The sequence below is a fragment of the Scardinius erythrophthalmus genome, assembly GCF_964197995.2.
Source record: "Scardinius erythrophthalmus genome assembly, chromosome: 22".
NCBI classification, from domain to species: domain Eukaryota; kingdom Metazoa; phylum Chordata; class Actinopteri; order Cypriniformes; family Leuciscidae; genus Scardinius; species Scardinius erythrophthalmus.
In genome coordinates, this window is record NC_138242.1 from 181305 (window position 1) to 199543 (window position 18239).

The 18239-nt window shown below is 39.4% G+C and overlaps 1 protein-coding gene across 1 annotated transcript in view; it reads right to left on the reverse strand.

Moving 5' to 3' along the window:
• Positions 1–18239, reverse strand: part of LOC308682403 (cadherin-7) — a gene marked incomplete at both ends in the record, with an annotated part of 118667 nt that overhangs the window by 31795 nt on the left and 68633 nt on the right. Inside the window, 2 exons of the mRNA XM_081352113.1 lie at positions 10867–10988; positions 12100–12236. Of these exons, the coding sequence (XP_081208239.1) occupies positions 10867–10988; positions 12100–12236 (259 nt within the window). The remainder of the gene's footprint in view (positions 1–10866; positions 10989–12099; positions 12237–18239) is intronic.

An 18239-nucleotide genomic window follows, 5' to 3' on the forward strand; every position in this document is an offset into this window, starting at 1 on the left:
CTCTATCAACCCTCGGTCTGCACCTGCGGGTTCTCCTGCTCCAGCTCCATCAACCCTCGGTCTGCACCTGCGGGTTCTCCTGCACCGGCTCTATCAACCCTCGGTCTGCACCTCCAGGTTCTCCTGCACCAGCTCCATCAACCCTCGGTCTGCACCTGCGGGTTCTCCTGCTCCAGCTCCACCAACCCTCGGTCTGCACCGGCGGGTTCTCCAGCACCAGCTCCATCAACCCTCGGTCTGCATCTGCGGGTTCTCCTACTCCAGCTCCATCAACCCTCGGTCTGCACCTCCAGGTTCTCCAGCACCAGCTCCATCAACCCTCGGTCTGCACCTGCGGGTTCTCCTGCTCCAGCTCCATCAACCCTCGGTCTGCACCTCCAGGTTCTCCAGCACCAGCTCCATCAACCCTCGGTCTGCACCTCCAGGTTCTCCTGCACCGGCTCTATCAACCCTCGGTCTGCACCTGCGGGTTCTCCAGCACCAGCTCCATCAACCCTCGGTCTGCACCTGCGGGTTCTCCTGCTCCAGCTCCATCAACCCTCGGTCTGCACCTGCGGGTTCTCCAGCACCAGCTCCATCAACCCTCGGTCTGCACCTCCAGGTTCTCCTGCACCGGCTCTATCAACCCTCGGTCTGCACCTCCAGGTTCTCCTGCACCAGCTCCATCAACCCTCGGTCTGCACCTGCGGGTTCTCCTGCTCCAGCTCCACCAACCCTCGGTCTGCGCCTGCAGGTTCTCCTGCACCGGCTCTATCAACCCTCGGCCTGCACCTCCAGGTTCTCCTGTACCGGCTCTATCAACCCTCGGTCTGCACCTCCAGGTTCTCCAGCACCAGCTCCATCAACCCTCGGTCTGCACCTGCGGGTTCTCCTTCACCAGCTCCACCACCCTCGGTCTGCGCCTGCAGGTTCTCCTGCACCGGCTCCATCAACCCTCGGTCTGCACCTCCAGGTTCGCCTGCACCGGCTCTATCAACCCTCGGTCTGCTCCTCCAGGTTCTCCTGCACCAGCTCCATCAACCCTCGGTCTGCACCTGCTGGTTCTCCTACTCCAGCTCCACCAACCCTCGGTCTGCACCTGCAGGTTCTCCTGCTCCAGCTCCACCAACCCTCGGTCTGCTCCTGCTCCAGCTCCACCACCCCTCGGTCTGCGCCTGCAGGTTCTCCTGCTCCAGCTCTCTTGGTCCTCCCCCAGATGTCAGCACAGTTTGGCTCTGGGTCAGCGTCTGCATCAGCGGACACTTTATATCTTTGCCACTGGGATCTCGTTGCCGTCCGCCTGTCCCCATTGCTATATATGTTATATGAGAGGAATGCTATATAAGTTGAACCCACACATTCATTCTCTGTTCAGTCACGTTCACGTTAGGTGTGTTTCTCTGCACTAATTGGACTATCTTGCCTCTTTGGATTTATGTAACTTTGTGTTGAAATTATATTCATCTTCTGTCTGCCTGTCTGCTTGATACACACACACTGTATGGTGTCAAATGTAGTAACTAGACTTAATTGAATAGCTTTGCAAAGTTTAAAAATTATATTCTTTATCTGACTGATCTTAATATTATATCTGACACTATCAATTAAAAATTTATTCAGCTTTTTGTTCTAAATTTTGTGTGAAATATGCCTTCATGAAAATTAACCATGTATCCATCCAGTTTTTAAAACAGCTTGTCTTTGAATTGATTCTTGGAGTCAACCAATTCTGACCTGGAATCAAAGATGTCTGCATCTGTTTTCACTAACCATTTAACCAAAAAAAAGTTAAAGTTTTAAGAGCTTAATGTCTAATTTTTGTGGAATGTGCTATTTAATATATGTTATGACCCATGTTGCTTGTTGAGGCTAGACAGTTTCAGGTATTTAGGTTTTGTGACATTATTTATCGTTCAAACTCAAAGTGGTTATTTGGCAGGAAGTTTGAGGCTGAGCTCAGAAGGAGAATCTTTTTAAGAAGATCTAAATCTTTATGTCTAAGACAAGAATCAATACTGTAATTAACTTATGAGGACATTGTCCTTTCACAAAGAGGATGCATGATTCAGCCAACTTGGCACTGATCGAGATAATGCTGAACAAATTATAGCACACGAGTCATTGCAGGACTGGGGATTTGGATGGCAGGAAAGACTCAATCGCCAACAAAAGAAAAGGAAAAGAAAAAAAGAGGTAGAACATGTATCTACAAACAATTATGTATTGTGGTTTATTAATTGTATATAGAGCCTAAGGCCCACATATAAGGTACACTTTCTTTCTTTATGGCATTAAAAGCACCCAATAAAAAGCATTACAAAGAACAACAACAATAATAATACTGGTCTGTATGTCTCTCAATGATAACATTTCCTTACCCATTACATGATATGCAATTTTGTACAGAGATATATCCAATTTAGGCTGAAATTTCTCATTTAGTACAATTCTAATTTCACATAAACTAGTAATTAAACAAAATATCAAACATATACAAATCCTCTATTCCTTGCTAAAAATGAGTTATTATTTACTGAGAGAAAAGGCATTTGGAGAATCTGCACATCAGCGTTGATGGCTTGTCTCTCTTCTACTCTGTGAATGGAGCTGAGAACACTTAGCATAAGAGAACTTGCCTGAGACAGACCATTATCACTGCAGATCAATGCATTCACAGTTTTTAGACTTTACATGCTTGATGCTGCAGTATTATGAATGTCTTTAAAGGGCTTCATATCATGGGCAATAAAATGTTCACTAAAAAAAAGAGCATACACTGACATATCAAAATATGGCAGTGCCATTGTTTTGTCTTAAGAATTTCTAAGGCATGTTTATAAAAGTTACTTAAATGTCCTAATTAACCCTCTGGGGTCTGGGGTGTTTTTGGGGTCCTTGAGATGTTCTGACATGCCCTGACATTTGTGCTTTTTTCAGTTGCTTATAAACATATCAATGGCAAAAAAAAATTACACTCTATTTAGCACAAACAGGACTACCATAATATTTGAGCCACATGTATGTACATGTTTTCATTTTTGAGAGAATAATGTTTATGCATGGTTATTGAAAAAACTAAAAATGAAAGTTTCTGAAATAAGGCCACAAAACATACTAAATATATGTCAATAAGACTTTTGACTAATGGATGTCGTCGCCTAGATTTCTTTCTTCAAAATGATGTGAAAATCATCCTGCCTAATCATTCACATAAAACGATACATTGATTTAAGTTTTGCGAAACACTTTTAGTTTTGGAAAGCCAATATGCGGATGGGGCGTAAACGATCATGCATATTTAGTAGTTCACACCTGATGAGACAATGCCCCTGCATACTTAATGAGCCATTCATTCAGGTGTGTCACCTATAGCTAACTTAAATATACAAGCTTCATAAAAATTATCATTCTAGAAGAAAATTTCAGATGGCATTTAGAGGCTTTTGCATCTGAACTCTTCATATATATACACACACACACACACACACACACACACACACACACACACACACACACACACCTATATATACTGTATATATATATATACACTACCAAATTGGTTCACAGTTGGAGGCATCACAATTTTTATTTTATTTTTTCACAAATTGTGCTTGCAAATTGTATAATATCCAAGGTAAACATGCCTAGTAATTGTGCAGTTAATTCTCATACTGTATTTTCAGTTTTGGAATATTTATCCTCTCCCCAAATTTGTCACTAATAAAACACAATACAAATTATTTAAAGAAAAAAAATTATATTTACTTGTTTACATCTACCTTATAAATATATATATTTTTTTTATTAAAAAGGTTACAATTACAACAACAATTCAAGTGTAATCTTTCTTTTTAAAAACTAAAGTATACAAAACGTATTATTTGATGACTTTATTTTTGATAATTTTTTATATTTTTCCTCATCTCAGTATAGCAATAGAGTTTGCTAAAAGCTGTTCATTCAATACAGCAGTATTTGAAAATCGATAATATTTTGTAAAATTACATTTATATTTGCATTTATGTCAAAACCTAGACACTTTATTTCAACATATTTCAGTCGATTTTTACTCATCTCAGTATAGCAATACAGTTTGCTAAAACATCATCATTCATTCACACACGCGATTTAAATTTAAACTGTCTTTTTGCGAGCTGTGGTAAACAGCGCGCATCTCTGCCGTTCATTCATTCATAAACAGAAACCCGATTCATGTGAGAAGGAAAAACACTTACTACACCATTCCTCAGCTCGCTCCTCGATATACCCGCACTTCTGAGGTGCATTTTCCATTATTATTATTCCTCACAGCGAAGCGAAACGGTTTAAACAAGTAGGCTACAATGATCTGATTTAACTTGTTTTCTCGAGCTAATATGGGGGCGTTCACAGTTTGCACGGATTGCCTCAGTCATTTGCGTTTGAATAGCGCGCGCTCTCCGAGGGCGGAGTCACATTACAAGTAATTAGATGAGATGAGAACGACTGACATCTCGCTCTTTTCTTACAGATTACATGAACTGAGAATATTTGTTTTTTATAAAAATTACTTCATTTAAAAGAAGAGAATTCAAGCTTCGTGTCTGTGTGTCTGTATGCCTGTTTGACTGAGTATTCGCTGAGTTACAGTTCATTTTCGGACGCGTTTCAGAATTGACTTCACTGACGGAGAGTAGGCAGAACTCGCATGTTTATTTTTCTTTATTTGGACGAAAAGCACAACACTTTGTTTTTATTATGAGCATACACAAAAAAAATAAACACTAAACAGGATCGATTGATGTATAACACAAGCATATAAGATAAAAATTAATATATATTTTTTATTATTTTTTTGCACTTGTAAGGAAAAAAACGAGCCTATCGCGCCGGCGCGATAGCCGACCCCAGGGGGTTAAACTAATGCCTAATCCTGGTTTAATCTAAACCCTGTCTGTGAAACCGGGCCTAGGCATCATACACTTGGCAAAACTGAGAAAAACTGGGCTTCACACAATAAACAACACTACCAGATTTTTAAGTTGATCCAAACAAACTCAGGCAGAAACATGTGAAAATAAATCAGTGTCTAATATGTCCATCATTCCCTACACACTTTTCTGTGAAATCAATCAACTCTGACTGCTCTAAACCTGCAGACTGCCTCTGACTTTAGACAACTAGTGTTGACTTGCCCAGACTGTAAATCAGGGACAAAATCTGGGCAAAAATGACCCGTTATGAATTTTCATACAGATCTCTCTCTTGGTAGTCCATCGTATCCGATGATGGCATTCCACTTCATTTGCAGAGTACTCTTTCATGACTGTAGAGTCCAATCCTTGATCCACACATTTTATTACATATTGGGCATGTAAAGTCTGAGTTTGTAGAGGCAGACATGTTTGCATGTCTCCATAGTCTTTTTTGTTGTTTCTCTCAGATTCCAGCTGCACTATTCCTGTGTGGCAAAGCTGCTTCCAGGTGCTTCGGTTTGCTGTGAATTCTACAAGGCATGATGGATTAATTTGACACTTTCCTAGTGATGTTTTTAGTTGGTCTTTGTACCGCTTTTTCTGACCCCCTGCAGAATGGCGGCCCTGATGCCGCTGACCATAAAGGATTTGACGTGGAAGACGATCTTGAGGCATCTTAATAACATGCCCAAGCCAGCATAGTTGATGTTCAGTGACTGTTACCTCCATACTCTTGCAGTTTGTTCTAGCAAGCACTTCAGAATGTGGTACATGGTCATAGCATGTGATCCCCAAGATTCGCTGCAAGCACCTTATATGGAAACGCTCCAGCAACCTTAGGTGATGGCTGTATATGACCCAGGCTTCACATCTATAAAGAAGAGTGGTGATGCACACAGCTTTATAGATGGTAACTTTGGTGCACAATTTAAGGTGCTTATTTTGAAAGACCTTGCGTCGAAGGTTGCTAAAGGCTGCAGAAGCTTGCCTTATCCGATTTTTTATTTCGTAATCGAGATTGCAGTCCTCTGATACAATGCTGCCTAGATACTTAAAGGATGGCACTATTGTAAGTGATTGTTGTTCTATGGTAAAAACAGGCTTGGTAGGTGGAGGGCTGAGCCTCCATTGGCATATCACTTCAGTTTTGGTGGTATTAACTGACAAGCCCAATCTGCTATAGGTCTTCACAGCAGCAGCAAGGATAATTTGCAGGTCTTCTGGGGTATGTGCCATGAACACGCAGTTGTCAGCATACTGCAACTCAAGGACCCGCATTACTGAGATCTTAGTGGCGGCCTGGAACCTTCGAATATTAAAGAGATTTCCATCCAACCTGAAGTCAGCAGTGATCCCAATACTGCTTTCAAGCTTATCACACAGAAGCTTTGTGACACAGAGGATGTAGATATTAAAAAGTACCGGTGCCAGCACACATCCTTGTCTTACCCCAGTGCGTACTCCAAAAGGCTCTGACTCCTGACCACCTGTGGTAACACGAGCTACCATCCCTTCATGGAACTGTGACAGGATGTTACAAAACTTTTTTGGACAACCAGATTTTGTTAAGATGTCCCAGAGCAGCTCTCGATTCACAGTGTCGAATGCTTTGGAGAGATCGACAAATGCCATGAAGAGGTCCTGATGTTGTTCACGGCATTTTTCTTGGAGCTATCTCACTGTGAAAATCATGTCCAAAGTACTCAGATTCTTTCTGAAGCCACACTGTGACTCTGGCAACAAATGTTCGGTTAGGTTTTCCACCAGCATATGTAGCATGATTTTTGCCAGGACCTTACCTGCGACCGCTAGCAGTGATACACCTCGACTGTTGCTACAAATATATTTTTCACCCTTGTTTTTATATAAAGTGACAATGTTTGCATCTCTCCATTGTTGAGGGACACACTCCTGTTCCCAGACCTGCATTATGTATTGATGAATCATCCTGGTACACAGGTTGCCACCCTGTTTAAGGAGCTCCGCTGGGATGCCGTCATTGCCAGGGGACTTATTATCTTTGAGGGAGTTGATCACTGCAAGCACCTCTAGAAATGTTGGAAGATGATCAAGGGCTTGGACAGGTGGTCGATTTGGTAGCTCCTCCAAGATGGAATGATCAGTTGGCGACTGATGGTTAAGGAGGACTTAAAAATATTCAGCCCACCTTGCCAAGATCTGTTTCCTGTCTTTTAAAATTGTTAGTCCATCTGCTGCTTTTAAAGGTGTAATAGAACAATTCCTAGGTCCATACTGTATATGATTTTTAAGGAGTTGTAGAAGTTTTACATATCGTTTCTATCAGCATATGATTGAATGTCTTGAGCCTTGTTCAACCACCATGAATTCTGTAGAGTACGTAAAGTTGTCTGTACCTCCTTGCGTGCTGTTTGTCATTGCTGCCGAAGGATGGTGGATGCAGGGCAGCAGATGATAGCCCTGTATGCTCTGCGCTTAGTTTCCAGCATGGACATGATGGCATCAGAGTTCTCATCAAAACAGTCCTGATGTTTTCTGGTTTTATAGCCTATAGAATCAACTGCAGTTTCATGTAACATTGAGGCAATGGATGCCCATTTCTGATCTATGGTTTAATCAGAACACAGAATGGACTCGCACTCTGATGACCTCATACCTATTGAACGGCGGAACATATCCCTTGGTGAAGCCGACTTTAGCATAGCACAATTCAGTTGCTTTCTGGTGGATTTCCTGAGATGCTGTGGGGGGACGCACTTTGAAATGAAGCTTGGTAATAATCGTCCACAGTAGTCGATTGTCGATTTCGCTCAGTTAGTTAGTTACCTATGATCACGCGCGTGAACTTGACAATCGACTACTGTGGTCTTCGACCGAAAACAGGAAATAAATACAGGTATGAGCGCTGGCTGAATTAACATATCTTTTATTAATATCTTTCACATCTACTGCAGTCAGATTCACCGCGTTCACTCTGAAGGAATCACTCACATTGGCTGTGCACTTGTAATGACACATCAAGGATGTTAAGAGGCTAAAAGCAGGTTTAAAACTTGCCCCATTGAAGTCAACAGGGTGAAAATTTTAAAAAGAGGATAACACGGTGTAGGCAACACCGATTTTTGTCATTGTTCTCTGTACTGACAGCACTCCAAATTTACAAAAAAATTTGCTCAATGTTAAAATTGACCGGAGTTCTCCTTTAACGCATTATAGTCCTTCACGTCTATTTTGATTTCAGGTCACCAAAACGCCGTTGTCAAGTAAATGAACAGCCTGAACACATTAAAAGTTTTCTGTTTTCTGTTGAAAACAGTGTTGTGTAAGCGTCCCCTAAGATAATAACTAATGATTTTTACAATGGAAATGAATCAATCAAAAACTTACTTAAACTGGACAATAACTAGAGCTGCTGTAAAGCCAAAACAATCTCTGTTCCATTATCACTTTCCAATTGTCACGACCGACTCAAAGCCATGACAAATGAAATAAGGACAGAATAAGGTTGGTATGGTTGCAACCAAAAATATTTATTAACATAAGTAGAAAAAAATATATAATATAAAAAAACAACGTAATCAAAGACAATTTCTGTCAGACACATGATGTAAAAGTATTAGACAGAACAAAATTCAAAAGTAATAACAAGGTTGAAGTAAACAAACAGAAGCCAAAACCGAGCACAAAACAACCGGGAGCAAGTGAGCGCACCCTCATACCAACAAACCCTGAGGTTTAATAGAGGAAGAACAGGCGCACATCATTCTCCTGAACAGCCTCCGATCCACACTGTTATCTCTGTGAAGCTTATTGGAAACAATCTGTGGAAACAATCTGTAAATGAAGGGGACTTGCCTTGACTTGAGTTGGTTCTTCAGTCATATTAATCCACTGTCACAAAAGTCTAGTATTAACTCTAATTGTCTGGGACATAATTTTATGCTCCACTGTAATTACAGATTTAAGACATGTACCTTGATATCATCTTCAAAGTACAAAGTACATGTCAATTGAAAGACTCAATAGTGCTCACTTCTGATTCTACACAGCCAACCTTTTCAGATTCTTTTGATTCTAAACTCACAGCTGAGCCACTGACACAACAGAAGGGAAGCCAAACACAAAACTGGTATGATTAGTAGCAGATTTAAAAGAAAGCTTTTCTTTATTTGCTTTTATGAGCAGCAAGAGCCAATGCAAATCCACATCAAATTAGCCTATCAGCCATTTCCTTAATAGTATCATTTTGATCTATGATACTTTTTTCATGTCCTTGTGGCTTTTCTCTCTTGCTGATTATATTTTCCTGATGCCAAGAGCACCCAGTTCAGGCATGTACCTCCACAAAAGACTTTTGATAAATATTTGCTGTGTGATGCATGGATTGTGTGCCTCCTCTGACCTTCATTCGCTGTCATTCATTCATTCTTTCTGTTTGACTGCATCTTGTCTATCCAAACCACATGAGGTGAATGTGAAACACTGATACAAGCACATTACACAAACTTAATATATAATCTCATATTATGGCTGACTGTGTTGATAACTAATTATTACTTTATGGCCCGGTTTCACAGACAGGGCTTAGATTAAAAAAAATAAAAAATAAAATAAACATCACTGGTGTGCATCTACAAAACAATGGAACCGACATATTTTAAGCTATGCTTTCAGTTAAAACAGTTCAAACATGCATTTTAGTCTGGGCTTTAGACTAGGCTTGAGCCTTGTCTTTGAATACAGACAAAAGTATTTTAAACTTAAACTAATCAATGCAAATACATTAGAGGAATGTGTTTTATTCGTGCAATTAATGCATATATACATATTCTGACTTTATGAAATCTGAATTCAATTGTATTATTCTGCAACAATTCATAATTATAAAAAAAAAAAAATACTCTGAAGACATTGTAACTAGAGAGATAATTTGAATTATAGTCAAATATAGACAAAATAATATGTCCGGTTTAAAAAAGAATATGAATTGAATTAAATTCTGAAAACAAATTCATATACATTTATTATTGTAAAATGTATAATTTTACAAACTAACCCACGTTAAGTTGACTCTTGAAAAAAAAATGTCTGTCAAAAATGTAAATATGTAAATATAACAATAATTCAAATATAATTGTAGTCGTTCATGCTCGTAGTGAGAGCGTGCTTGTGTAATCCGTGTTACACTAACACATTGTGTCAGGCTTCTGGTTTATTCTTGTTTGGTGACAGAGCCCTCACACTCCTGCCATACAGCATGCTGTTCGGACCCGGCACTTCTGTCTAGTTTGGTTTCGGTTCAGTGTCGGGGTTTGGACATGCTCTGTATGTTTTATTTCCACTGTGAGTGAACGGAATGGGATTCTCGGTGCGCTCTGGTCTCATTTTGTGAACGTGTGTTTTCGAGTTCGCTCGGGCCATACGCTCTTCTGTCCGTGTGTGTGTGTTGTGTTCTGTGCAGCACAAAGCTCGTGGTTTTCCATCGGCCCTGTGCTTTCATGTACTCATGTTTTGTGTGGACAGGCGGTCGGTGAGAGCTCTCATTGGCTGCGTGTTCGTGTTGTGATTGTGTTCGGTGGTCGTGTGCTAGTTTTTTGTCATGTTTGGTGTGAGCACATGGCTTGTCATGTTTGTTTCTATGTGCCATGTGCTCTCCTGTTGATTGTCTTAACCTAACCCCTATTGTTCCCTGGTTATTGGTTTATTTGCCCACATACTCTCTCATGTTACCCTCCTATTTATTCTCCTTATGTTCTCTGTCCTGTGCCAGCAAAGCCCATAACACTCTGCCTCTCTGAGTCCTCGCTCATCCTTCACTACAACCTTGACAGATTGGTTTTTACTATAGTCATCGTACTTAAATTCCATAATCAATGAATTTCATTTTTATTACCATACAGATGTATTGTTGCATTTTGACACCCGTAATAAACATGCACAGCGCTACACGTACCTGTCCAGGTGCAGCAGTTTCACAAAGGAGTGTCTCGTACTCAATAGCAAACACTGGAGCATTATCATTAATGTCCATGACTGTGATCAGAGCGATTCCTCTGCCAACCTGAGACGGGTCCTCTGACACACACACACACACACACACACACACACACACACACACACACACACACACACAGTTAGCATCAACAGCTATTCGCTAAGACATACAGACTCACCACATAGAAAGAGACTTTTGATTGGTGGTCTAAGACGGGTCAATAATACAGTATGATGTTATGTCTAGATCAGGGGTGTCCAATCCTGCTCCAGGGAGGCCTACATCCTGAACACTTTAGCTTGCCTTTCAGAACTCTGTTTGCATCATTGAATCACTTTCCTGTTATCCCTGTAAAGCTGACATGACTTGACTTTAGCTTCTACCCGCTCCAACACACAGCTGGTCAGGTGTGTTTATTAAGGGTTAGCTGAACTCTGCAGGACAGTGCAGGATAGGTTTGAACACCCCTAGTCTAGATCGTTATGATTTTCTGACAACTTCTGGAAATCAGAATTGCAGTTTTGTAGTTTTGAATGGTTGACTATTCGCCAACCTGCAAACGAGTCAATTGGTGAAACCAGTTTTCGATTTATTTAGTGTTAACTTTATCTTGAGAATGTGTGAATTAACTTTTGGAGAACTTTCCAGTCTGATCTGTAAGAAGGAATAATGTTAGTATGACATTTAGTGTGTGTGGATGAGAGTCACATCAAGATTCTGTGGAGTGAGATCCTTTCTCCTTGAAAGTGTTATTCTGCACGTGTGTCACCTCGCGGCAAGACATCTCCATAATTAAACAAAGAACAGTTGTGTAGACATGCCTTAGTCAGCAGCTCAGCTCATAGACCCTGAGCTACAGGCCACAATCAGTCCCAGAAGAACACATTCACATTCAAGTGCTTTATTGTCCTGCTCACGTGTGATTAGAGGAAGGGCATGTAGAGCACAAACATGTTTTCAGTGGGTGAAGAACCAGCAATGCAGAGCTGATATGGACCAAACATAATTTGGTGATTCTATCTATCTATCTATCTATCTCTCTATCTATCTATCTATCTATCTATCTATCTATCTATCTATCTATCTATCTATCTATCTATCTATATATTCTGACTAAGTCATGTATACACAATTGTTCTGCTTTTAATTATGCAAATGTAGATTATCAGATGTGGCTTATATTATACTCACGGTTCTCAGTGGCAAATATGGTGATGTTGTGGACTGAATTGAGTTCTCTGTCGAGAGGTTTGGCTGTGCTGATGACACCAGACAGTGCATCCACGTTGAAGAACCGCTCCAGGTCTGTGTTACGGTCTATGGAGTACCTGGACACACCAGTCACGAGTCTTTCAATAATAACACAGACAATAAACTAATCTTTATAGGCTTTCTTCTTTTCTTATTTATCATCATTGGCTCAAACCTGGAAAAATAATTCACCCGGTTAACCGTAGCATAACTAAAAGTATTCTTGGATGCTTTTTCCCCCTATTAATTTAAACTTAGCATATCCTCAAGTGTTGTTATTAAACAAGTACAGATATTAATCCATAGCCCAATCACTGATGTTTCATTTTCCTGCCACTCCTATGATTCTATGGTTACTGTTATTAGTTCATTCTGTTCAGGTGCACGTCATTAATTATCTTCAGTCACTACTTTAGCTCTTCCTTCACAGTCTTCCAGTGTTCAGTCACGCTTACGTTTAGTGTGTGTGTTGCTCTGCCTTTACTTATTAAACTCCACTCTTCATCTTCATCTGTTTGCCTGCAACCACCCGTGTAGCTTACCTGTGCAACCAACCGTGTCAGTTCTATTCAGAATGTCTATATACTTACTGTTATAGACTACTACAAGTCATACCCTGAAGCAGTAGTTATTGCTGATATAACTTCCAAGACCGTTACCAAGGAAATTATGCAAATATTTGCCCGATTTGGGTATCCCTTGGAAGTAGTGACTGACAACGGGAAGCAGTTTGTCGGATACGTCTTCGAGGCATTTCTGAGAACTAGTGGAGTTAAGTACATCAAGGCCTCAACTTACTACCCCAAAAGTAATGATAAAATAGAACGATTTCATCGTTACTTGGAGAAAGCCTTCAAAGCAGCTAAAAGTGAAGGACGGAATTGGAGTGAAGATCTCTCAAAGATTCTTCTTGCCTATCGATCTACACCACATAGAGCATTGGGTGAGACACCAGCTTATCTGATGTTTGGACGAGATGTGCGTACGAAGTTGCCTAGTCTCATCACAGATAAAAAAGAAACAAAAGACATTGAAAGTCATCATAAAAGGTACAATGAGAAAATGAAACAGTACGCAGACATGACAAGACGAGCCAAGGAACACAACTTTAAGTTGGGAGACATTGTATATGTGGCGAGAATGGAAGATGGTAAGCTGGACTCTAAGTATAGAGATACTCGTTTTGTGCTGCTGAAGCACACATCTATGGAATTAATTTTGTTCCAATAATAATGAACGTAACTTTTCAAGAAACTACTTAAAATATAAATTGAAACTGAATAAAATATCTTTGAAACTGAAAAAGAATAAATCGCAGGCAAATTTTTTGACTTCGTTTTTAATACACTGCATGTTTTGCTAACTATTTCTCATATTGCGTTTGCTGATCTGAACTTACAAATGCGCTTCCAGAGTTTTCATTTACGCTTTTGAAGTTTTCGTTTACGCTCCCAGAGTTTTCGTTTACGCTCCCAGAGTTTTCGTTTGCTGTTCTGACACATTTCTCTCGTGGGGGCGGGGCTAGTAGCAGTGCGTTCTCATTGGCTACTGAGGTTTTTATTGACAGCTTCTTGACCAGGAAGTGAAGATGTCAGTGCTGTGTTTATGTGTGGATTTGAGCGTCTGTAAGCACAGCATTCTATTTCATTTTAATGATATTAAGTTAGGTTTGTTTTTTTAATTTTATCTGTATTTACCTGCTGCTACTACTTTGTCGACAGAAGCTTTTAGGAGCACAAGAGATCTATTCAGTCTATTTATGTGTAATTGTACATTAAAGTACTGTATATAATACTTAAAATATTGTATAGTGTCCAATGTTTTTGGAGAATATTTGTTTATTCCTGATGATTATTTTGCATGTTAGGCTCTGATTAGGTTGAGCTGTTACAATTTAAAGAGAATACTAGCAAACGTGTGTGACATATTCAGCCGTCAAGAAAGTCAAACTTCAACCAGGTAATCAAGGTTGTCAACCATGGCCATCACACTACTCACTGTTAGCATGATATACATTTACACCATCAAAATTAATGATCACTTAAATAAGAGGAATTTAAACAATATGAAAATTACAATCGTGGCCTGCTGTCAGATACAGACCTCAAAGGGCATTTCATTACATATGTCACAGAAAGAATGTTCTTGTTGCCATTTTTTTTAATTGATAATTGTATTTAGTTATTTCATTTAATTAATACTATCTTCTAAGATTTAAAATTGTAAATATATTTCAACAATCATCAACCACTTTAATTGTGACTTATACAACCAGTTAAATTAATGTAATTGAAAATATTAATTCAATTAAACTTACATTCTTTATTGTCACTAAAGCATACACACAAGTATCAGAGTGAAAGTCTTGGATGCAATTATGTTGTGACAGGAAAGACCAGAATTCACAAAACATTAACTGCATAATATACATGTAATGTAAAGAAAATAATCCATCTATTTGAGTCCATGATACAAGTGGATTGTAACCCATGTACGTAAGACAGTTGGTCGGAAGTGATTTTTCGCGTAGATTACCATCACGCTCACTGTGTGTGGTTTTTAAAGCGTCTTTGGGACTCGCAGAGATGGATTACTTTCCTTACAATCTTGATTCGTGTTTATCTGTAGAAAGAAAGCAAAATGCATCTGGGACAGCATGAGGGTGAGTAAAATAAGAGAGAATTTTATTTTTGGGTGAACTATCCCCTTAACATTCATTTGCTGTTGGTATGCTAATCCAAGATCAGCATAGTTTAATAAGAATAAATGAAACCTCTTGTGAACTGTGTTTGTTTTAATCTAGAGGAAATTAAAATATTTGCTAGTTTATATTAAAATAAAATAAATCAGGTGTCTGAAGATCAAGATCCCAGTCATTCAAAGGTGATGTGTCTGAAAGTAAGATTATTGTCTGATAGGGACAGTGTATCTCTGGTACTATCACTCCATCCTCTGTGTCAGCATCAGAATTTTGTTTATGGAAAAGTTGCTCCACTCCCTGGAAAATGAGAGAGGAAATGTATTATAATCTAACAATACAAACTACTTTGAACTCCCACATACAGTAACAAGTTTCAGATTTAAAATATTTTTTCCAAACAAATTATATAAATGTTTTAAGGGATTTTACAGTACTAGCTTAAATATTTACCTCGGGAGTCATGAAGCATTTATCATCTGTAATACTGTTGTGTAACCAGTAGATGGCTGTATAGCCCTATATATAAACATATATCCATGGCTGTGTATTCCCCAGTTGCTGGATGTTTTCAGTCATAATTACTTGCATGTATTAAGGTTTTAATTTGGACATATATTTATTATTAAAGACTATTAAAGATTAAGCATTTTTCTCAGAAATGTTCATTTGAAGTGCAATTTTTGACATTATTATTAGTCAAATATGGACACAGAAAAAGCATTTACTCATACTAGCTACATAAAATAGCTTTATCTATCAGTCATCTTTATCAAACAAAAGTAATCAGAATAAATCATTTCTAAATAATTAAATAATTTTCAAGATTCAAAATAATTGAGTGTTTACATGTTATGAACAGAGACGTGTTCTGTGGTCAAGTCGTGTCTCTCCTCTTTCAAAAACTCTGCATCGCAAATTAATCAGCAATTGAGAAATTCAGGTTTAAATAGCTTTATTGGCATGGTAAAAAAAGGCTTTACATTGCCAAAGGTGAGGCAGTGATTGACAGCGCTCGATCTGGTCCTATGGAATCGGTCATTGACTGATACAGTACTTTTTGTACTTTAGGCTACAGTACAGATACTGTACAGTACTCTAGCCCAATGTTGTTTGGGGTGGCTGTGGGGAAATATGATCTAATCGAAGACTGTAACCGAATGTAGATTAACAAGTCATGTAATGATTGGGCTAACAGTTAAATCAAGACAACACAGCTCAGCTGTATAATGTTATGGGCTCTCACTGAGCTCTAAAATGCCTCTCCCCCTGAAAAAAGCCAGTACTGTATTATAAATAGTATTAGTATAGTATTGATTAAAAATAAATAAATCTGACTTACCACGAGTAGGCTATCCAGTATCCTGATAGTGACGATTGCTAATGATAATGATAATGATTCGTCTGTAGGCTACTATTCCTTCTATAAGAAATCATCTCAACAATATAGTGTAGCAGCAAAAAAATACAGATATAAACTTAATATCATTAAAATGAAATAGAAAGCTGCGCTTACAGATGCTCACATCCACACATAAACACAGCACTGACGTCTTCACTTCCAGGTGAAGAAGCTGTCAATCAAAAACTCAGTAGCCAATAAGAGCACACTGCTACTAGCCCCGCCCCCACGAGAGAAATGTGTCAGAACAGCAAACGAAAACTCTGGGAGCGTAAACGAAAACTTCAGAAGCGTAAGCGAAAACTCTGGAAGCGCATTTGTAAGTTCAGATCAGCAAACGCAATATGAGAAATAGTTAGCAAAACATGCAGTGTATTAAAAACGAAGTAAAAAAATTTCCCTGCGATTTATTCTTTTTCAGTTTCAAAGATGTTTTATTCAGTTTCAATTTATATTTTTATTAGTTTCTTGAAAAGTTACGTTCATTATTATTGGAACAAAATTTATTCCATACACATCGGACAATTCCTTTGAAATTGTCAATGTAGAGGATGGCTCTAGGATTGTGAGAAATGTGAAGCACATTCGTCATGTTCCCATTCAGTTGGAGATTAGCAAACCAGAACCAGCAGAAAAACAAAGCAATCAAGGAACTCAAGAGACAGCTGTCAAGTCAGATTTCTCCGAAGAGCCACAGAGTTCTTCTGTTACAGACCAGACACCTGTAGCAAGCCTTTGAGTGGTTAAGAAACCTGCTCGTTTCAAGGACATGATTATGTAAATGTTTGAGTATGTTTGTTGACAGGTTAGTCCGTTTGGATTGAAACAATATAGCAGTATTCAGAATAACGGTAAAAAAACATTTCATTTTCAGGCCCCCAAAATGCTGTTGTCATGTAAATGAATGACCAAAACGCATACAAAGTTTTCCACTTTACATGACAGCCAGTTGTCGTTCTGTTTAGATTTTTGTTTGTTCTTGGTTTTCCCAAGAAATATCTTAGAATGCAATACTAACTTTGTAAGAAATTCTGATAATAAAGTGAAATCAAGTAAATGTGTTTAGCAGCCTCTGTCACAACACTAAGAAATAGACTAGACAGAAATGACAGAACCCTGACACTAACCCCCCATGGGCAGGGCTAGACAATCCACAGGAGAGCACAGGGCACAAGGAAACCACATGACAAGCCATGTGCTCACAACAAACATGACTAAAAGACGAGCACATGGCCAGTAAAACAAATCACAAGCCATGTGCTCACAAAACAAGACGTGAACACGCTGCTAATGAGAACACTCTTAAGCCACGTGTTCACACAAAACATGACAACATGAAAGAGACAAAACAGGAGTGTCAGGGCTCTGTCACAAAACCAAGAAATAGACTAGACAGAAGTAGTCTCGCGTAGCCAGACCTCCAGACTGACGGCTGAAGGTCTGGAATTCATAGCAGCTTTCTTTGGCCAAGGCCCGCCCATAAGGCCGTTTGACCGACATGTCAAACAACCAATTACAGTTCGTTTCATTCAGCGTCACGTTTCGGGGCGTGGAAATGTCCCCACAACAACAGACCGGCGTGCAACAAGTCAGTCAGCATAGAAAATCAAAGAAGGAGAAGAAAACAAGCAGTAAGTCATTGATCTGTTCGTGCACGTATATTACGTTTAGCTGATCTTGATAAATGCTCATTGTCACTCATGTAAACACAACAGTTTTTCTTCCGCAATCACACGTCTGCGCTTTGTTTCCCGGCTGACCGAAAATAAACGCGACACTCGCGCCCCCCGGAAATCCGATAAAATTCAACCAATCAGATGACGACTTCGACATTCCTGAAGTGTTTCCAGTTAAGTGTACCATATGCATCAGACGTTTAGCCAACGTTCCGTGGGCGTGACGTCTGAGGCTGAGACTAAGACAGAAGTGACAGAACCCTGACACCTGTTCGTTCAACCCTTACAACCAAACTTGCAAGTT